A 23,538-nucleotide genomic window follows, 5' to 3' on the forward strand; every position below is an offset into this window, starting at 1 on the left:
GTTTGCCGACTGCAAACGTCTCTAATTGAAGCGACTTCAGCACAGACCACAATAGCAAAATACAGCCGTCTTTGTAGCCACAAGGAGAGTGAGTGAGTTCTGTTTTTGTCTCTTTTCAATAGAGACCAGGCAAAGCTAGCAGGTGTTTGATGCCTCGTATTATGTGCTGGGACCCCATTTGTACTGTGCCAAAGTACGGTGCTGTTCTGAGCATCATTTGTGGCTACGAGTGGCTTTTTTGATCACGGTTGGCTCTCGGCTACAAAGACAGCAGTATGTTGCTATAGTGCGGTCTGTGCTGAAGTCGCTACAACTAGAGAAGTTTGTGGTTGACAAACTTCATCTCTGCAGGGGGGGTTCTACTAGGTCTCAGAGTGCGTTAGACCATAAGTTAAACTTGCGCCAGAATATCCGTTTAATAAGACATTTTGCTTGCTGTGTGACTGTCATAACTGTCGTCAAAATCTTTATATGCATTTTAAATAAACATTGATTGAGATTTCTTTGCTTGCTGTCTATTTCTGTATGAACTAAGATCAAACAGAAAAGCAATGGTGCATAACAATTGTATTATATTGTTTTAGGTTTCTACCAAACAAACAAAACAAAATATTTATTTTGGTTTGAAATAAAGTCTGTGGAAATGTCCACTTTAGAAATGGACACTGTGCAGGATCTTCAATGCTCAAAAGTCAAGATATAACTTTTTTTTTTGTCATAGTTATCAAATGAATACTTTATTAATTTCCAAACTCATATTCTTACCATTACCTGAGTCAACAGGGTCACTGTGAGTTTCTAAGTGCAATTTTGAAGATTTTAACAGTTTCATCTGTGAGAGTTTTCAGACATACTGACACATGGCCAGTGGTTTTTAAGCATCAAGTCATGGCTGGAACAAAAAAAAAGCTTGTTTCATCATTTCATCAGAAAAACAACTGTGGTTTTCAACAGAACATGTATCAAATTTATGGTTTTACTTCCTTCATGTTTCACAAGGTTTAGACAAGCTAATGCACACTATGGGGAACTCTGTACACCACACTGTTTGGAAATAGCCACCACGAGGACGACGAAATATGTCCTTTAATAGTTAATTCTCAGTGAGATATTTTTGAAAGGGGAAGAGAAAGGTAACTGGAAATCACATGGTTGATACGGACAGTATAAAACATCAAAAATGGCAATAGAAGTTATCATGGAAGTGTTTTATAAAGCATACATAAAGAGACAATACAGGTATAGAGGTTTTCAAAAGGAAACTGTAAAGGAAATGTGTTAATATGTGCTAATAACGTAATCCAGATAAACTGTGACCCAATGTCACTGTTCTGTTAAACTGTAGAGTGGCACCAAAGTACAATTTAATTGTAATTCATACTGTAGAAGACAACATCTGCAGGGTGGTTTATAAGGGCCATGATACGTACTTATACATGACAACATCTGAAGGGAATTATAATAAAACAAGCCACATCCAAAAAAAAAAACTGAGAAGAAAAACTGTAAACGCTTCTGTGAGATCAAAAGATAACTTCCGGTATATTTTCCATTTCAACATTTCATTTTCATACAGTTACACATTACACACTGCACAAATCAACTTTCTTTAGTAAATATTTTGTAGACATGTCCTTAGATATTCCATTTAGCAATAGAAAAAATACCTAATTTCTGCACAAAACACTGTCAAAGTTCAAGTATTTGAGATTGACAAGTTCTATTCAGGTTAAAAGCTGTTTTCATTTGAAAGTTTGTCATTAAAATGAGTACAATAAAAAACATCAAAAAGAACAAACTGTAAGCGTCTCAGTAGTACTTGTTGTGTGCAGACAGACTTCCTCGTTCTCTCCACACAGTGAGATCAACAAACCAGAGTTAACCTGCCCTACTGTCAGTGGAAGATTCACACGATAGTCAATGAGCCACAAAGCCCAAAGACATCCTACAGTACTGTTCAAGAGGTGAGTGATAGTTTGGAGTTACATTAAAGTAATGAGTAAAAAATATAGTTATTATGCATCGATTAGATAATACAGACAAATAGCATCTTTTCATTTTAACTAAAACACAATTCATAGTGTTCTAGAAGGTAAAAAAAAAAATGTGTTTATTGTTTTTGATACAGTGGAAGACATTTACCATGTTTTAAACTTAATTTGATTTTCTTACAACAGAAAATGAATTTCATCTACTTAATCATTACAACTCTGACAACAGCAGCTCTGGCAAAAGGTAAAATACGATGGACTTACTACATTTTAAATTATTAAAAATAGCTATAGTCGTCACTACATTTTTGGCTATTATCAAATTGTGTTTAATGTGAACTGTTGCAGTTTAATTGGTCATTAATAATATTAGGTTGGCCAAAAAATTGTTGCCGGTCAAAAGCACAGGAAAGTAAACTGTAGTTACGAGAGATTTAACTAAAGTCCGAGTTTTAATATTTGTGTTTGAAATTAAATGTTAGAAACCACTGACTAGAACAATGTTTCGATGAGTATTTGTGTTTGTGTCTATCAGGGGCTATGGAGTGCAAAATATCTGAAACCAGTGGAGCTCAGCAGTGTCTTGGAGCCGTCGGGGAGCCATTGATTTTTCTCCTACCCATTGGTGAAAATAAAAGGACAAGTCTGAAAAAGAATTGTGATGTCATTGTGGATATCAAGGGAGATAATACTTCAGGAGTGGTCATTCACTGCAACTACAGAGATCACTCAGCACTTTTCAGCAATGGAACATTTAAGTTTGAGACAGTGACAAACACAGACTCTGGAGATTACATTTTGGAAACACATGGACTTCCTGATGGTAAATCATTGCTAAAGATCAACATCCATCTTGAAATACAAGGTAAGAAAAAGTAATATCTAAAATTATTTTCTTTGAATCAACAGTTCATGCTCTGTACCAATTACACTGCATCTGCAATGTATGCATGCATCCTGCATAAAAATATAAGAAGGTGCTGCGCTGAGCAACCTGTTTGTTTTGCTTGTATATCAATAACAGAATATCAATATAAAATGTATAATGTGTTATCTTTTAAATATTGTACGAGCTCACAAGCTGTAATAGTAGTGTATTTTATACCATTATTAAATTCCATTTTCATCTGTTGAATTGTTTAATCGTCTGATTAATTTATTTCTTTTGGTTTGAAAAAGGAAAATTGAAAACAGCATCTTATAAGTCTAAACACGTGGGGTTTTGAGCAATGTTTTCCTCTTCAGAACAGTTTCAGTATCAATCTAAAATGGGTTAATGTTTGCATTTCAAGGTTCTACTTCAAAACTTGGTCTCGTGGCTCTGAGTGTGACGGCAACTGTTGTCTTCGAGCTTCTCCTTTTGGGTTTGTTTCTTGGTATTAAACACTTCAATAAGAAGAAAAGAACGGACCCAGAACCCAGGACTGTTAATAAAGGTATGAGAAAGAAATTTTACTAGGTCCATATCTTAAACTTCACCGAGTCTCACACTTTGCCAAATTAAGTTCAGAGGGTGTGAACTAAATGTTCAGAAGTTTAACCATTTTTGAAGGGAAGTTAAAATTTCACAAGGTCGCACTTGTGCAAGATGTTCAGAAGGCTGTCTTAGTACTGCATTAGTCAGTGTATAGAGGCTGTTTACATCACGTTGCCCTGGGACACGCCCCTTCCGTTTGGACTGAGTGGCAAAACAGACCTCTCAACGTGGTGAAGGATAGCAGCGGACACAGCGAAACCGGGTAAAACATGTAGTATCAAAACAAATTGAGGTCAGAAGGACTTGATAATGATCCGTAGAAGTTCCCCAAAACCATCTGGTCCACGAGCACCGACATGTGGCCAGAAATCATTGAATCATTTCAAGATTAATTCAATCAGCCATTAGATTTAAACAGAAACTAAAGCTAACCACTGGTCTCCGCCCTCCTCCTTCACTATCAGTCACATAGTTTACGTTGTGCGTTTTAATCAATCCTATAAACACACAGTGTGACAGCGGTACCGGCAAGGTGACAGACAGGCTCATTGTTAATGTGCAGAGGGATGAAATGACAGCATTACTTTCATCCCGACACTTAAACCTGACCTGCTTCTATACTGAAAAACTCTGACGAGTCAAACTGTAGATGTGTTAGAGGACTAATTCATTCTGACTGAAACAGTACACACAGCCGATCGATCGAAAAAAAATGACAGATCGTGTGAATTTACTTTCCGCCATTGAAAACAGGTCCTTAAATGTAACTCGGTCAAAGTGAGACGTATCCTCATGATTGTTTGCAGTTCTGTTAGGTCATGCATGCTGGACATGCTGACAAAGTTAGACATATCAGACTTATATGGGCTTGGAGAAAATTGCTTCGTGACTTTCGTCAATTTTAAACTTTGGCGGCTCTGCCACTCGTCTTTTTGCCGTTACGTAGCGACTTCTGAGTACCGTGACGTCACGTGCCCTGAAAGCACAATCCACTGCATACAAGTGTTCAAATAAAAAATTTTAATTGAAAAACTTGGAAAATTCTTACCAAACCAACCGTACATGCAACAATTTGGCAACTTTCACTTTTGTACACTTGAATTCAGAATTCAGAACAAAAAGTCCATCAGTTTTTTTTTCAAAAACTGTAGAACTTAAACCTTTCTTGTCCCACAATTTTGCTCAATTGACACCAAATTTGCTGCACTGCATCTTTAGACGGTCCTCCACAAAGTTAACACCCAGTTTTTTATATTTGAAAAATTGAGCCTACAGTGCATGAAAACATTCGACTGTAAACAGTACTGTAAACATATACCAGCCAATTCTTGCTAAATATATTTTTAATATTACAAAAAAAAAAATTGACAATATTTTCAAGTAGTCTACTAGTAGTCTATGGGAACAATTGCAGTCGATGTAAGAGTGGCATTTTTAAACATTAGATGTTTTTCTTATGAAGCAAAACACTTAGAAAGCAGAAACTTGGAAATGTTGGTGATTTATTTTTAACAATGTCAAGATGTAGAATATATGAGTTATCAGATTTAAGTCTTGATAACAGAATTTTTTGATATTTTGACAATTCTTGTTGTTTCCCTATTTTGTCTCTTGTTACTCAGATTTGCCTAAATTTGTCCAAAATTGCCTGGCCCCGACCACTGCTACGAAGCATCTATATTTTTTATAATCTATTTCCATGTGTTAAGGTCACAGTGCCACCAAAACTGTAGCTGGAAGTAGCACTGTTGGCTTGGGGCTCAGTGGGTCCCATCCATTGCTTGCTTGTACCAAGTTAAAAATAATGTATAAACAATTAAAATACAATACAATACAAATATTGTAGCTTGAATGTTTTGTCTGTTGTGATTTCACAAGATTCTTTATTTTTGTTTCTTTCAGATAACACTGAGGATGGAATTATCTACTCTGATGTTAGAGTGATGAAGCAAAAAACTACTCACCGCTCCTCACCTTGCCCTCCCGACAAGAACGGGAGCTCATCAGTTTGTGCTAAACAAGACCAAACACAATGACAGCCAATCAATGTCCACTTCAGGGTGTTTTCCACCCCCAACAACTCAAGCACAAGAAGCCCAAAGCATAAAAACAGATTTTATAAAAAAGGAAACTCGCATACAAAAACAGTAAAGTTGGAGATTAAAAATTAGATTAACGCGATTAAAAAAATACAATATAAATATGACTGTAATAAATTAATTAATCACAATTAACGCAATAATTTGACACCCTATTTGTTAGATCTGGAGCATGTAAACTGTTCTTAACTTCTCAAGTTGAGATCACTGCAGAGAATATTTCTGAACACACGATGGAGCCAAAGGTCCTCACATAACTCAATGGTGATCAGGCAATGAAATAACTTGATCAGTCTCAATCTTCAATGTTCGAAAGTCCAGGTTTACCAGTTTTTTTACTGTCAAAGCTATTAAATGAATAAATGATTCATTTCAGCATTAATTTCTTTCCAGTTACCTGGGTCGACACGGTCAAAGCGAAGTTGTCTCAGTGTAATTTTAAGGATTTTACTACTACAACGACGACGACTACGACAGATTATTTGGTTCTCTGCACTTTATTCCACATGTAAAGTGAGTTTCGTGCTTCACTGTGTTGACTCCCCGACCAGAAACCTCCGTCTATCACAGCATAACCATATCTCAGACTCTACCTTTCTGAACATCTTTGATCTAATCTTGTATTCTTATTTTGACCCTAACCTATACACATAGTGGCTGAGTAAAGACAGAACTTGATGCTATAATCTCTAACCTTACTTCTTTCAAGTTTACTCTAGTGTGCATTGGAAGTGAACTAGAGTGGACATATGACATGTTGGTCCATGTTGGTAGCATAATAGCATGACTCGTAATAGTCTCTCAGCAGAAGCAGACCTCAGGAGAAAAGAGCTGTAACTGCATATCACATACTGTAACTGCTTGGATTCCATTTATATAACAATATGTGTGAAAATACATTTCAAATATTGCATAAATGTAAATGACTTTGTAGAGGAACTGGTAAAATAACAACACAACCCTGGCAAACTATGACCCCCATTGATTTAGCTGCTAAAATGTATGACCCAACATTATATGAAATGCACAATTTAAATAAAAGGGCAACATAAACGTAGAAGGCAATGATACAATATCACAGAGGGGGGAAAAAAGCTGTGAACCCCTTTGTGACAGCAAAGTATAAACCTTTGTCCCTCCCTTGTCTGCAGTTCCTGATAACTTGTGTCTTGTAATGTCTGTAAACCGATCTCCTGGCATCTGCACAATATAGACTTGTATATGCTCTATCTACACGCTGCTTCATTGTGCCTAAATGTTTCTCATGCACTGAATGTAAACTGGAATAAAGACAATTGAAAGATCCTGTTTAGTTATAATCGTCTGTGTGTGAATCTCCTCCATAAATTGCAAATGCATTCAAAAGTAACTCAGTATCATCCACACAATGACTCACAAAAAGCATGATTCAAAACACTGTCAAGAACAGCTGACCGACTCCTTAACAGAAAGCTACGACTGTTGGATAGTTTGATGATGATCTAATACCAACAATGTTTATCTGAATATTACATACAAGCTCAGTAACTCTGCTGTCCAATTCAGATCAAATATAAATTAATTAAAAGAATAAGTATCAGTTCAGTGCTTTAATAGCTCTTAGGTGATGGCAACTGACCACTTCCTCAACTCTCTTCACGCAGCAAGAATAAACCTCCTTGCCGTCAGCAGAAAATTCACAAGCTGGTTAGAGAGACACAGAGAAGAGATCTCACCGTAAAAGTGGTGAGTTTTTCATACAAAAAGCGTTGTTAACTGACATTTATTTATTTATTTATTAGTCGGCTGATAATCAAGACAATATTGTTCGAATGCAATGTTTAAGTGTTTTCTATTTTAACCTGAATTAGTCACTTTGTAGTCCTCTGGGAACTTAACATTATAAACACCTTTAATATTGTTAGTTTGCATGTATGGATGACGTGTTATACATTTTAAACAATTTAATTGTTTCAAAGAAAATGGACACCTCCGTTATCATCTTCATCATCATCGCCATCATTACACCTTTGGTAACAACAACTTTGACAAAAGGTAAACTTCAGTCCTGATAAATTGTGTAGTTATTGCACTGGTGCATTTTTCAAAAACACTAGAGGCTGTCATGTTTTAAGTAATTCAGCTGAGCAATTAAGTTATGAGGTATGTCAATAAATAAATAATTATATATAGTATATTAAAAAACAACAACACTGAAACCCAGTAGTAGTATGTGTGTGTACACACACGCACACAACGTTAATGTTGAAAACCATTTGCAATGTTAAATGATGCAACAGGTATTTTGTTTTTCTTTTCCATCAGGGGCCATGGAGTGCAATTTATCTGAACACATTGGAGCTCAGCAGTGTTTTGGAGTACTTGGGGAGCCACTCGTTTTTTACCCACTAGCTGGTACAAATACACAGGCAACGCTGAAAAAGGACAGAAATACCATTTTAAAAGTAGTCAATCACACAGGGACCATTGATAGCAAATACAAAGATCACTCATTCTTCACAAATGGATCATTTAAGCTTGAAAAGGTGTCTAAGAAAGACTCTGGATATTATGTGTTGGAAACACATACGCTTACTGATGGTGTATTTCTGCACAAAATAAACATCAGTCTAGAAATACAAGGTAAGACAAATAAAATGTGTATTAAGTGCACTATCAGTATTATTTTTACCGTACTACCATTTCCACTTTGCTTTCTTTTTTTTCCACTGTAGAAAGTTCACTTCCTGATGTTACCATCTTCATCTGACAAATACATTTTAGTGTTAACAACAATAACATCAGTTTTTAGGACCAGTTTTTCTTCAGTTGAAACAGAATACAGATACCATAGATGAAGTTAACAGTGTTGATACTGTGTGTATTTGACTATAGCATTTGTCTTCCAGCTCCAGTGTCTGAACCAGTTGTGTCTCAGGTGTGTTTGTCACCAGAACAGATGAAGGTCAGCTGCTCCTCTGAGGGAGATGGAGTAGAGTTCACTTTGACTTTGGACGGTCAGTTACTGAACCAGACCAGAGCCGGGAGCACAGACAAACAACATAAGCTCAAAGTTTCCATCAGTTTATACGGCAATATAACAGGAACCTTGACATGTGATGTCCACAACAACATCAGCAGAAGTGAGACATTTATCCACCTTACAAACTGTAAAGGTAAGTGTATACTGTGTGTATCCAATGGCACATCCATGTTCTTCAATGTTATTTTCTCAAATTTTTAAACTTGGGTTAATGTTTCTATTCCAAGGTTCACAACCTGGCCTGATAGTTATAATATGTGTTGCCTGCCTGCTCCTCCTTCTGGCTTCCTCTCTTGGCATCAAACACTTGAATAAGAAAACAAGAGCCCAAACACCCACAACTGTCAACGATGGTGAGACAAAGATGATCAGCTATTTGACATTCTGTTGCATTTTATCATTATGAACAAGTGGATAATCATCGAGCTGTTTTTGGTGGCCAGGGTACTGCGTGAGACACTGCTGTTAAAAGTAGCTGCTACTTTAAAAATAAATAAACTAACAAGCTGTGATAACATCCAGGAAGTCTAAAATAACCTACCCAGTCCACGGGTCAAACCACGGGTCAAACCACACACCATTACATGACTATTTTAATAAAACATCAGAGACAGAGGCTGATGGGGAGGGACTGATAAAAGTTACAATGTACAACGTCACTGATGAAGCAGGAAGCAGAAAAACAACTAATGCCGTACATATGGTTGTGGAGAATGCTATGCTTTGTCTATTGCAGGCAATGTGACCTGTCCAATGTAATGAATGCCTGTGCTACAGTTAAAACAATAACAAAAGAGAATTGGGTGTGTGAAAAATTTACAATACTTTTTGCTTTTCTGGAAAAAAAATTAATTGCAAAGCATTTAATTTGTATATTCTGTTCAGATTGTTTCAAATTAGGTTCCTGTTGAAGGATAGCTGAAAGAGGTTACAAAGATATATTTCAAGTCTCTACTTTCATTTGTTTCAGATATTGCTGAGGATCAGATCGTCTACTCAGAGGTTCAAGTGATGAAGCGCACAAGAGACAAGCGTTATGGTTTGTGTCTATCGATTGCAATGTGGCCTGTCCACTGAATGTTTGTGCAACAGTAAAAAACACGAGATCAAACACCCAAGGCAATTTAAGTCAAAACATTATGCTAAAAGACATTCTTGCTTTTATCAAATATTCAAATTAAAATATGTTTGTAAAATATGAGCCACTGACCAGTAACTACCATACTGCACAGACAAACAAATGCAAAAATAACATGTGAGAGAGTTGGTAGCACCAGCTAGTGCTTCCAGTGCAAAAGATAACTGGGTGTGTGAAAAATGTACAATATGTGAAGCATTGCTAAAAATAATATTGCAAAGCATTTAAATTGTATTCTATTCAGATTATTTTAAATTATGTCACTGCTCTGTGGTCGTACAGCTAAACACATACAGAAAGTTTCATTTCTATTTTCGTGTCTTTCAGATAACACAGAAGTTGAAACCGTCTACTCAGATGTGAGAGTGACGAAACTCACAACAGAAAACAGACACAACTGGCATTGAAATGCAAGTTAATTCTACCCAAAAGCATTACTCATGTTCGAGCCTTACTGTAAACTCCAATTTTTCCATGTGGAACTGGGAATTGTGTTTTACAGTCGCTCATGACTTTGCTCCTGATTTTATGGATTTATTTCTCATGGTTTGTTCTGCAATATTGATATTCATAAAAATGTACAAAGATTTTCAAATAAAATATTATCCATGTTTTATCAAACCAAGCTGGTGTTGCTTTTTTACACTTAAATAAGCTAACAAACACCTCCAGACCTACAATACATGATGTAGTAGTCGTTAGTACAGGCAAGACAAGTGTTTTTTTTTTCCTTTGCCCTGTCTTGCACCTGTAAAACCTAAAAACTCTCACTCAGTTTCAAGTAGCTGTTGGTAAAGTAGCAAAGAGATCAAAGTGCAAACTACATTTTACATTGAAACTGTGCATCTATAACAGAGATGAGCCAATCATCCACAACAAATGCTAAAAACATAAGTAATTAACAATTAATTTGGCATCCATACTCTATCTTTATATGTAGACCATGTGAATTTCAACTGGTAGAAAGTCAACACAGTAAATACACTAAATGTACACAATGCACTCAACGACAATTAACATTTGTGTCAACAGTCTGCAAGATTCTCAGTGAGTTTATAAATAACATTTTTGCTTTTCTCAGCATTTCTTTGATTGCATCTTTGTTCAGTGACAGGATGTAGATGACAAACGGGTACTTCCTTGATTCTTATTACAGAAGGGGTCAGATGAGAAGAGCACACAACAACCACAACACTATAACTGACTGAGCATCATTCATTTTAGATGCAATGTAGTAGCATAAATCACTGATATTATATAAATAAACTAACACCAAATAGTTGTTGGTGATACATACAGGCATTTATTTCCTCATGACAACCATCAAAACAACGCCAAATATGGTGTGAATATGACAATGACTTGACACCACGAAAAGTCATGTCTGAAGTATCTGGAATATCTGGTATGAACTGCATAAACAACCACGACCAAAGAGCTTCAAGGACAAGTCGTAGGTAAAGTAGTAATGTAGTGACTATCATCAACCACATGATGGAGACTATAAAGGTTATCACAGGCAGCTACTGAAGATAACAGACAATACAATCACTATAATCAGCAAATCTTTGTATTCACACATTCACAGCTACATTTATCTTTGAAGCAGTAGTTGATCTTATACTTGGTACTTAATCTATTCAATATGCAAGGAGATCCGGTCAAGAAGTACATGCTTAGTAATTTCCTGTTCTTATCATGGTGGATGCCAATTTTTAATCTCCAACTGATGGAGATTTTGATTCCAACCCGACGCAAGTCATGGTAGAGTCCCCTTGACCAACCTGACTGCAATAAACTGCAGACATGCATGCTGTTTATAATAACTGCAATGCACTGTGTAATCTAAACCAAGTGCACATTACAGCATCAAACCATTTTCCTAAAGGACACCTTTTTCCTTTTTGAGCTCTGGGGAAGTCGACAGGCCACTTGTATTTACCCTTTCTGACCACGAGGTGGCAACAACACACAACAAAACACCAATGTTGCCGAGGCAAATACCTAAGGTTGATTGAATTGATTCCATGGTCCTCACGTCTCAGATTGAGACAAAATTTCAAAAGCCCACTTTATAAATTTGGACTGTGGCCAAGATAATGATTTAAAAAAATCTTCAACAACCACAGAAATCGACAAGAAGTGAAGCAATGTTGATTTCTAAATAATACATAATGCTGTGTTTTGACAGCATGTGACAACTCCATCGATATGCAGCCTCCACTTCTCTGATTTGGGTCCAGTGCTACCTATTGGTGATTTTTTCACTACAACGTATGGATACAGCAGGGGCACTCAGTGAACCCCCTAAATCTGGCTCTGAGATTTCAGTTTAACATAGCTCCATATCAACACTTTGCAAAAACATGTTTCCTGCAACATTTTCTCAGCCCTCTTGTGACATGTATGCATGTTAGTTGTTACTAGAATTAGCAACTCACCAAGTCAAGAAATCCATTTTCCGTAGAGCTGCATGAATAATGTGTCTTCCACTTTGGGCAGTAGCAGTAACTGAGGGAGAGAAAGAGAGAAAGTGAGTGAAGTAATAATGACTGTTAACTCTGTGCATAGCTCACTATGAAATGTATTCAGTCTCACATCATTAATTACGCCACATCACACACTAGTTTAAACCATATCCTTCTAAGCCCCTGGAGCTGGCTCAGTCCATTTATGTTACGCCTGCAATCTATTTTAGTTGTTCACCAATATGCTTTCTTTTGCACTGTCCTTAAACGTTCTTTTTACATCTCACTCTCACCATTAATAACAATTAAGCGCAGAGTGGACAGCTTCTTTTACACATCACTCCTTGATGCTTTGTGGATTTTAAGTAAAGTTTAACCTGGAAAGTTAAACAGTTACATTTCTTTTATACCTCCCTCCACACCCCTGTCATCTCTCTCTCTAGGTTTGCCGTCATACAATATCGCTGTGTTGTCGTGTGATTCCTGTTGCATATTCAAATCTTCAGTCCACCATCTGCCTTTGCATAGGAACCATACCACAGTATGTCAACCCTCACCCACACAGCCACAACATTTAAAACTGACTCTACACTTAGGTCATATGGAATAACACTTATGAATGGTATTTTCTTCCTCTCTCTCTATTCCCCTGTGTTTTTATTGGGTGACTGCAGGAGAGAGAGAGAGAGAAAGAAAGGGCTTCCCCCCTTTGCCCTACGCTCCTGCATTGAGAACATGTGGCCTGGGAATAATTGGGTTACAAATGCAGCAGTCCAATGAGTTGGCCTTGATTTAAAGAATGACTCCTTTTACTTTTGCCTGACTGCCCGCTGCCTCCACAGCTGCAGCTTTTATCCTCCGCTCAGGCTTTTTACAGTATATGGGCCTGGCAGACCGCCAGGAGAGAGAGAGTTGGAAACACACCAAGCAGTAATATACTCACCCACATTCAGTGGGTAAGGTGAGAGACCAATATGGTCTTTTTTTCTTTTCTTTTTGACTGGGATTCCCCTTCAATTAAAAATCCATGTAAAACTTGCTTTTCTTTTCCCTTCCTTCATTAAAAGCTAACTTTCTGTTCACTTTGGCACCTGTTGTGGACAAAATCAATATCGTGTGTCTCACTTCTATATATAAAAAAAAGAACACGTACTACTATATTGCTTTATTCTTTAGAGAGGCATAACCAGTTGCTAGTATCTATATTAAATATTAAAGTATTGAAGTGCCAAGCCATAGTTAAAACTTTGCCACAGGTGTATCTAATAACATTTAAGGTCAATGACTCAGCAGGTACAATAGGCTACATGGATATTTCGTTAGCCATATAACACAAATTAATTAGGCCTAACTCCTTACACCTGTGCTTCCCTGCTGTCCCTCGCTGGGTCAAAACAAAGTCAAAACTATTGACACTGAAGTTACACTTTAAAATCTCTCATCAAATTTTGATTTAGGCCTAGATGCTGTCGATTAAATTAAGTTCTCAAGTCAAAATAAGTTGCAATTATATGGTAACTAATTTCAGAAAGGTGGATGAATGTCTTACCGGAGGTTTAATGAGAGGCACCGAGGCCTGTGGGGGGTGGATGAAGTCAGCTAGCCTCAGCCAAGAGAGAACTGCCCTTCGAGTAACTCCACAGATTTTATACTAAATCTTGTGTTTTCTTAGTTTGCTACCTTATCGACCCATTAATCCGTGTGAAAGGAAGAGGTTTTGTGCGGAGTTGGAGGCTGTGAAACCGTGAGGACGGTGCGGTGCCGGTGAGGGCTCAGGGAGGTGAAAAAAGGCGCGCGTCGTCAACTTCTTGAAATCTCGCGAGAAAACCAAAGAAACCAAAGATCCTCTACGTAGAAGATGACTCATAAGCGCAAAACAGGCAGCAAAACACCTGTGCGTCAAATCCAAATCATACAAATCACACATCAGAGCTTGAAAATGAAAATCTGGAACATCTTTTTTTATGCCCTGTAACACAATGATTTTGGTCTGACATAAAAAAAAAAAATTGGTTTTCTCAAAAAATTAATGATATACCACCATTTGATTTTCATCATATTGTTTTTTATATGGATCATTTATCCTTATTGCTGGGTAAATACCATATCCATTGTGCTAAACGGAGGAACTGCAAACCCTTCCCTGGTTTTGTTAATGAATTTATTTTTGTCCCTAAAGAAAATAGATTATTTCACTGGTCCGATTTATGTTAAATGTCTAATATATTGTGTCCTTAAATTGGACCTTATCTGGCAGGCCTACTGTTTGGTGTTGTTTTGCTTGTTTTTTGTTTTCAATAGTTTAATAGTAGTAACAATGATTACTGTATATTGCTAAAAGAATAAAGATAAATATTTTATATCCGTGTAAACATTTAAACAGTTTTTACATCCCTCCAGGCCCTACAAACAAAAGCGGATGCACTGCTAGTTAACCTTGCTTCATTGAAATTCATAGAAATTTTTACTTGTCAGGGTCATCGTTATCCTTGTTTTGTTTTCATGGCAACCTCTCAACAAAGCCTGTCCACTGATTGGCCCATCACACATTACTCTCACATCAGAGGTCAAAGTGCAACAATTGGTCACCAGATACTATCAGATTCTTTCTGCACATGTCTCTTCCAACAATGTCCACTTCACGAGCCAAGGTTGTGGCAGAAAAGTTTCCTCATGCCATCTGTTTTCCTTATCGGAAAACTTCTCCACCAATCCGAACAGGCCGAGCCTCTCTCCCAGCCCTCCTACTGTGCTCTGCTTGGAGCTCAGTAGCTGTTGGTCTCCTCTCAGCTGGAAGTAAGATAAAAGAGGTCAAGGTTTGTGAACATTGTAATTAATGTGGTGTTATGCGCTTTTGGAAAGAGCAGCAGCTGACTCGGTCTCCGTCAGGGTCACTCAGACAATGAAGGCTCTTATCTCTCAGCAAAGGCTCCGCGGTCAGTGAAATAGGTGAACACCCTGACACACCCAGGTGCTTAGAAGGGGGAAATGCCTGTGAGCACTCAGTGTAATAAAATAAATCATAAAAACAACCTTAGTGTGACCACTGTCTGAGTGAAATGCACATAAATTAAACATTAATTAGTTTATTTAAGGAAAAACACTGCTTTATAATTTGTTTTTGTTTTTTATGCTGTTTCTACAACGGGCCTCAGAGCTTTGCCACCCAGTATCACTTTTCATGGTCATTACCCAGCCTGAATTGCAAACGAATAAAACGGTCAAGTAAGCATTCATGTCAGTGCAGAACACAATAGGTCCAGTGTGTCGTGTCTGTCCAGAAAGGGAACCGATGTGATGCACAAACAGAACCTGCCGGAAAAAGTACTGTGTCATTGGGATTTCAGCGTCACCGGCCAGCGAATTAATTCATGTCCTAAATGTTCTTGCGGTGCACAAGGGGAATGAGACATTACGCAGCTTAGTCGGCCGAATGGGACGGTCGTTTAGAAAAGCCCACATAAGCCCCAAAGTGCATGCACATGTACAAATATATATATATTCACAAATCCCATAATATAATCCACATATATGTATAGATTAAATAAACAAAGATGAAAAACATTCTCTGACACACTGTCACTCCTTTTCGTCTTGACCTCTTTTTAGCCCCGGCCCATGGAAACCTACTGTACCAGGCTGCTGCGTCAGTTGCATGATGGGAAACCACACACACGTCTGACTCAGCCACTGACAGCGAGGGTGCTGAGGTAACTCACATGGACTCATTTGCCCTAGATTTCACTTTTATGTTGCTCATGGGAAGAAAAAAAGTAGAAAATGAATGAAACTCAGGTGGTTAAATTAAACTAACTCCTGTTTTGTTTTGATTCATACAGATGTTGTTGTTGTTGTTCAGTGAAGGCTGTGGTGGTGAGTTGTTTTTTATGTATTGGTTATGACAAGTGATAATTAAAGCTCTAACTTGGTGGAACTACTTTGAGATTTTCCCTTAACCCCGTATAAATCCTGGTTAGTGATGCTACATGGGAACGTTGGAGCTGAACATTAGAGGTTTTCTTGTTTTGCATGGATGTGATCATTCACATTCATGCACCGCTGACTTCCATCCAACAGCCACAGGCTTCGGTAAAAACCATTTTCACGCTGCGTAATCTAATTATAACAAACAATATACTCAACAGTTACTATAAAAGAAACAAACAGAGACCAAGATACCTGAACCACAACATCCATTTTGAGGCTATTCAAAGCATTTTCTGCCACATTATGGTTCTTCATATAGTTGTTGTGACTGTTTGGTCGCGGCCGTTGCAGAAATTGTTTTTATTTTCCATGTTTGACATATTTTCTCATAGTTGAGGCAAATCTTGACTGGATGATTGTGGATGAAAAATGAGATGGTAAAACAATTACACTCTAATTGCCAGTAATAGGACCAGTGACAGGAGAGATTTAGTAAGTGGACTTTCCCAACATTATTATGTTTTGAAAACTTAAAAAAAAAAAATTGCTTAAATTCAATGGCACTATTTTTCTTTTTTATCCCATAAACTGCAAAGAAGCAATCTGAGAGTGTGTCGATGAGGCTGAGGAGTAACACCTGGAGGGACAGGTGAAGAGAGGCCTCCTCTAAAGGTTTCTATTGAAGATCTGTGAACAGTTTATCCGACCCATTTTCTCAGCCTTTGTCGCTGCTCCGGTTTCATGGAGAGCACTTTATCCAACAACTTAAATCAGATGAAGAAGATAACCTGTGAACATCACCTTCACCCACCCGGCTGTAAAGTGCTGTGTTTAACTGATAAATCACCTTTTGAAGTGAATACGACTTGAGGCAGAAAGACAAGAACACACTGACTGAGACTTTCTGTTCTTCTTCTGCAGGACATCAATCAGCAGCATCTGGACCACAGACCCAGGTCTCTGGATCTGACCAGCTGCTTGAAAGTGAACTCTCCGTAGGTAAATGTATACATAATTATTATATGTGTAGAGTTATTTAGGAATTGTACACACATACACACAGTTTTTCATGTTTCATTTTCATTTAACCTTTATTTAAGTCTCATTAAATCAGAGACAAAACACAACAACAGTCCAAACACTGTTAAAAACAGTTGCATTGAAGAGCAGTCAAATTGTTAGGACAGGATAGGATAGGATAGGATAGGATAGGATAGGATAGAAAACTTTATTGATCCCCAAGGGGAAACTGCTTTGCCACCCAATAAAAACACATACATCCACTTAACAAACAATACAAACAATTCCATACCATTGCACAAAAACAGCTGTGTCAACATGATTGGATACTTCATACGACAGAGTACTCAAAACAAGTGAATTAAATTGATACAGGCAAAGATAAATAAATAAATATGGGATATGTTCAACATAGTTTTAACCTGACCCTACTGTGATGAGTTCAAGTCCTACATTGTAAAATGATGCAGGTCGATGCAGCAGAGAACTGAGCGTTAAATAATCACCTGAACGTGTTGAGCAATGTTGATCAATCCAATAAAGTCACATGTTTCCTTTTCAGACTTTAGAAATAAAACGTTACCAACCGAGATCTCACCTTTTGTTTCTTTGTTGTATGTTTTCATGTTATTTTAATGCAGTGTATTTCAGGTAACTTTTCACCGTCTACTGAACCCGTTCCTCCTTGTAGCCTCAGTTTGACCAGAGCCACAGTTTGACATTGAACTCCCAGTCTGATTTCAACAGCTGAACCCATCAGCACCGTTTTGTGCGATGTCACCAGTGAAACAAATTTTTCGAGCGCTGTGCTTCCTCGGAGATATTTTTCTTGGTGGGGTGGGATCGGCTCTGAAATAACATTTACATGAGGTAACAGTAAACCTTTGCCCTGAAACTAATCAATATTAATGAAATTCTATTGGTGTTGTCGTGGCTTCCAGCTCCTCGGGCCACGGGCTGCACTGAGAACTCAGCGATGGTTGGAAAACCTGCTGAGCTTCACCGTTGCTCTTTAGCCGAAGGGGAACACAGACGTGGGTCAAAACATTTGCAAATAGCTCTTTTGTGTTTGTTTTAGATTATAACACAAATGAAAAATCACTTTGGAGCTAATGTGATACTGTAGCTGCATGCGCTTTGTGTTGGAGAAGTTTGTGCGACACATTCTGGGCTTCGTGGTGCTGGGAGCTTCACCTACTTTCTACTCCAAGTAGGTTAATGGAGTTTCCCAGCTGCAGATCTCCTAGCCTAATGTGGAGGACTGGAAGACGGACGCGAAATCTTCACTGTTGAATGCACATGAAATTTAATTTTAAGCCTCGAGTTTGAGTCATAAGTCTTAATGTGGGGATGAGCTCATGTTTGCTGGTGACATGGTGTAACTGCTCGGTTCCGTCCAGGCGGTCTGTAGAAACAACCCCCCACCGCCCACCAGCCCCCTCCTCCTCCTCCTCCTCCTCCTCCTCCTCACATACACACACACATCTGTGGATAGATTGAACATTATGTCATATTAACACAACTATAATTACACAATCCCTGTCATTTACACGGGGGTGGATGACTGTAAACTGAGTGTGTGTGAGAGCAGATAGTTTTGGTGTTCTCATCATCATCATCATCATCATCCCACCTCTTTTTCTTTCTTTCTTTTTTGAACTCTTCACGTTGTGGAGAGCGACTTTGAAAACAGAAAACTTTTGATCAGGTTTTACAGGCTCATTCTTGCACAAACTGCTGCTCCTGGTCCAACCTGGAGAAATCAAGTCTGTTAAAGCTGAGAGGAAGCCTGGTGGTGTGGAGACATCCCTGTCTGTGCTGTGAGACTGTGGCTGAACTGATTTACATAGATACAAGTTATGGAGAAACAGAAGAGAGGCTGCCAAACGAAATATCGTATGTCGAAATGTCGTTGTATATGCCTGTAACAATATGTAGTGACCTTTCTTCTCCTCTAAGCAATTAAAGAAAGTCACTCACTGTTGCTGATGTAGTTTAGCTTAATTGACGCGTGCATGGTGCTAATAAACCAATTGCCACAATGAATTTTACCATGAAAATGGATTTGTTTTTACAAACCAGTGGAACAATACCTTCCTGGCACAGCACAGCATGTCACTGTTTGCTTCCAATCAGCAACACCTGCCGATAGCGCAGCTCAGTTTAAATAAGCCCCCGTGACCGTATGCCCCACCTCACTTCCTGTGTGAGCAGAAGTTACAAAATAAACACTAAAATACACACCAAAATAAAAGCAGAGAATAGCTACTACACAATAAACATAAACTTTAATTAGCCACCCAGTATCACTTCTTAACTGTACAGGACAGTGAGTGTACAGTACACAGAGAAGATGAAACTATGACAGGAGATGAAACTGCGCATCACTGGGGCCTGGATCCATTCCCAGGTGACATAAGGTGAGGGCAGGGTTCACTTGGACAGGTCTTCAGTCCATCATAGAGACAAACAACCTCACACACTCACATTTGCATCTACAGGTTGATTCAGAGTCGCTGATCAACCTCTCATGTTTGCAGAACATTACAAACCACGCCCAGTGAATGCAATGAGTCCAAGAACCTTCTGGCTGAGAGGAGAGAGGTGACAGTGCTGCTATAACCACTGTTCCTGAAACCTGAAAGATAGAAAAGATCTTCAAGAGAAAGTTGTTTGCAAATGTGCACATGAAACTTTCCTGGACATTATTGACAGTGACACAGTGACCTGACATGTCGCTGTGCTGTGATGCTAATTTGAAGGAGACATGAATGTTGAACCTCAGATACATATAGATCACACACATACATATATAATACTACATACGGTCTAAGTTGATCTCGTGATATCCTGTTCTTGTGTTGATGCTGTATTCTGTCTGGTTGCATGTTGTTGCAACAACAAACATAAATTCACATACAGTAGGTGGCACAAAAAACACATAAAACAAGATCTAAATCTTCAGTCTCAGTGAAAAGTTCATGAGTTCATTGTATAATTGCGTTGTTTTGCTTTCTATATTGTTGAACTTTCTACCTGTACAGCACTTTGACGACTTCAATCATTTTAAATGTGCTCTACAAATAAAATTTGACTTGACTCCAACCACACTCATGCAAGAAGACGAGCTTCATGTCGTGTGCCACTGAAATCGAGCTTCATAGAAGAGGAGCGCAGTACACAAAGCTGCAAGAACAGTTTGGTAAATTTAAATTATATTTGTGTGTGTGTGTGTGTGATTCATACTGAACGGTCGAAGCCAGAGATACAAGTAACTCCAGGCCGGACCAGCCTCCGTCTGTCTCTCTGTTAGAGTTATGACTCTCCTCGCTCTAAACTTAGCTACTCAGACATTGATCGTATCTTCAGTCCGTCGGCTTCATGAGCTCCAGACCGAGCTGCTGGAGGAGTGACGGCACGATGAAAGGCTGAAAGAGGCCGAAAAAAGAGGAATGAAGAGAGAGAGAGAGAGAAAGAAAGAGGGAGAGAAAGAGAAAGAGGGATAGAGAGAGAAAGAGCTGGCAGTTTGTTGTGTTTGTTCTGTAGCTGCCAACTGCTGTGGGACTTTTTCTCCAGTCTCTATGGTGTCGGCTGAAACACGTCGCCGCTCGTTGACAGTGTGGGAAAGTGTGTCCCGAAAAAGGAGAAACAAATGGAGTATAGGAAGAAGGAGGAGGAGAAGAAGTGGATGAAAGAGAGAAAAGACAAGTTCACAACATCTGTTTACTGGTTTTGTTTGTGATTAACTCATTTTCTCTGTTTCCTGTCTTTATCTCCTCGACTTAACTTCACCTAAATGTCCCCGAATCATCAGAACCAGGTTTCAAACATGTGTCTGTGGATGTGTGGACCAGTGGAGAGGTTCATCACTCAACTGGAAGCCATGTTGAAGGTTCAATTCCCTGGTAAACAAGTTAAGTTTTCTAGTTTTCAACCTTTTGGGGTCATTGAGTCTTTATACTGTCACTACCTTTTCACTATTTGTTGAGTATGTGTCTTTTTTTTTTTTATCAAAGAAACTTTCATTTAACCCTCCTGTTGTCCACCTGGGTCAAAGGGAAAGATGGTAGGAAGGAAGGACAAAGGGAAAGATGGTAGGAAAAAAGGAAAGGGAAAAGGAAGGAAAGAAAGATGGAGGGAGGGAACAGATTGGGTCAAAACGGAAGGAAGAAGGATGGAAGGAACGGAGGTGGAGGGAGGGAGGGAAAAGGGTTTGTGGAAAGAAGGAAGGGGTAAAGGAAGGAAATAAAGATGGAGGGAGGGAACAGATTTGTTCAAGGAAGGAAGAAGGGAAAGAAGGAAGGAAAAAGGAAGGAAAGAAAGATGCAGGATCAAAAGAGGAAGGAAGAAAAAGGAAGGATGAAGGGAAGGAAGGAAGGAAGGAAGGAAGGAAGGAAGGAAGGAAGGAAGGAAGGAAGGAAGGAAGGAAGGAAGGAAGGAAGGAAGGAAGGAAGGAAGGAAGGAAGGAAGGAAGGAAGGAAGGAAGGAAGGAAGGGAAAAAGGATTGTGGAAAGAAGGAAGGGAGAAAGGAAGGAAAGAAGGAAGGATGGAGTAAGGGAACAAATCGGGTCAATTTGACCCAGAAAGACAACAGGAGGGTTAATTTCATATTGAACTATTTTTAGTCACATTTTTCACTTTTGACATTTATTATAGATGATAAAAATCTCCATAAATCTAGATTGACAACATAATCCTGATGTCCTGACTCCCTTCCTCTGTTGTTGTTGAGTTTACGTTCTGTCATCACTCTGTGGTCGCTTTACCTCATCCAGAGCAGAAACGTCTCCAAAAACCTGAGACATTTGTTTGGTTTTTAATATCCGCTTTTTATTCAAACAGACTGGAGAAGCAGAGATGAGATGTGTTGCACATGTTGGAAAAAGAAAAAAAAGAAAAACACTGCAGTGATCTCGCTCTTCTTGTTGCCATTTTGGCTGTTTACACTGAGGAGTAAACACTGAGCTCAGAGGGGATCCCGACTCCACCACAGCACATGAACTGTACGATCTGCGCGACTTTTAACAAAGTCATCATGGATAAATATTGTCTGTAAAGTGAAATAAAATAAAATAAAATGAAATAAAATCTTTTTTTTTTATTGTCCATTTTCTCCTGTCGTTACTGTATGTGAAACTGTAAATTCAGTGTGAGCAGGTTAAGTTCAGGGAGGAGTCGTTGATGAACTTCGGCAGCTAAACTAAACTGGAAATCGTTTCAAGCTGCACAAATAACGTTAAAGTGTCATCACAGTATTTTAATAGTAGAAAATGTTTTGATTTGTTTAATCTGCGTTTGGATCGGTACCGGACACCAGAGCGTGGAGCGTGATGGTGAGGCCAAAATGGCTTTTTATTTTTCTGTCCAGTGAAAAAAGTAATGAAAGTGTTCAGGAGTGAGTGATTTGTTCTCTGGCCTGTGATCTTACATCTCACCACATTTTATTCATCTTGTCAACGCAGAGTTTTTAGGGAATATCCCAATAAATCAAAAGGACAAACAAGTGGGACCGAGAACATGAAACACGGTCCCTCAGAGGACGGAGAAAGTCAAATAAGGTCAGACTGTAGAAATCTGTGGCACCAGCTCAGAAATAAATATGGAAGAAAAAAACTCATGTTAATTTGTGTCAGTTTTTTTCTCCCTTTATTCACTTTCTGAGAACATGTCTCACTTCTTCTTTCCCCCGGGGACCGTTAACCTCTCCTTCACCCGTCTGAGATGTGAGTAGTATTGTGGTCAAGACCATCTAACCCGAGACCAAGTCGAAACCAAGACCAAGGGGGAGCCAGACCAAGTCCAAGACCAAGACCGAGATCAGATCAATGCAAGACCAATTGGAATGATATTTTATTCCTCCTCAGCTAAAAATAAAAGATGATTTTATATCAAATCTAAACCATATTTAATAGAAACAAAGTTTGGGTTGAACAGAAGAACACAGCACAGAACCTGCTGAAGTCTCCTCCCACTGTTGACACTGGTGAATCCAAGTTGTTCAGATGGTTACACACATGCATATACTGTTTTACATTATCTTAAAGTTATTGAATTACATCACATAAAACCAAAGTGAGAGAGTGACTGAGAGACATTTGCAGTTAAAAAAGAGATGTCACTGCAGCTGTGGTCCTAACTAGTCTCGAGTCCAGCTCGACGAGACCGAGACAAGGCTGAATAAAAATGTAGTCGATTGCAAGACAAGACCAAGACCTTGAAGATGTGGTCTCAAGACCGGTCTCAAGTAACACAAGCCTCAGCTCTGAGATCAGCGAGCTGTCAGTCAGCGTCCAGTGTCAGTGTCTCTTTATCATCAGTCCAATGATGCTCAGATAAAACATCACAAACATCACTGTAACTCACTGACCACTGTTAAACCTCCTCTTTAAAATGTTG

The 23,538-nt window shown here is 38.6% G+C and overlaps 1 protein-coding gene across 1 annotated transcript in view; it reads left to right on the plus strand.

Annotated features, from left to right (window-relative positions):
* Nucleotides 1–6,030, plus strand: part of LOC310997539 (uncharacterized protein) — a 71,599-nt gene extending 65,569 nt beyond the window's left edge. Inside the window, exons 2-5 of the mRNA XM_083987277.1 lie at nt 2,178–2,235; nt 2,527–2,856; nt 3,284–3,427; nt 5,371–6,030. Coding sequence (XP_083843403.1) covers nt 2,178–2,235; nt 2,527–2,856; nt 3,284–3,427; nt 5,371–5,504 — 666 coding nt within the window. The 3' untranslated portion in view covers nt 5,505–6,030. The remainder of the gene's footprint in view (nt 1–2,177; nt 2,236–2,526; nt 2,857–3,283; nt 3,428–5,370) is intronic.
* Nucleotides 6,031–23,538: the final 17,508 nt, after the last annotated feature.

The sequence above is a fragment of the Trachurus trachurus genome (assembly GCF_905171665.1).
Source record: "Trachurus trachurus genome assembly, chromosome: 14".
In the NCBI taxonomy this organism is placed as follows: Eukaryota; Metazoa; Chordata; class Actinopteri; order Carangiformes; family Carangidae; genus Trachurus; species Trachurus trachurus.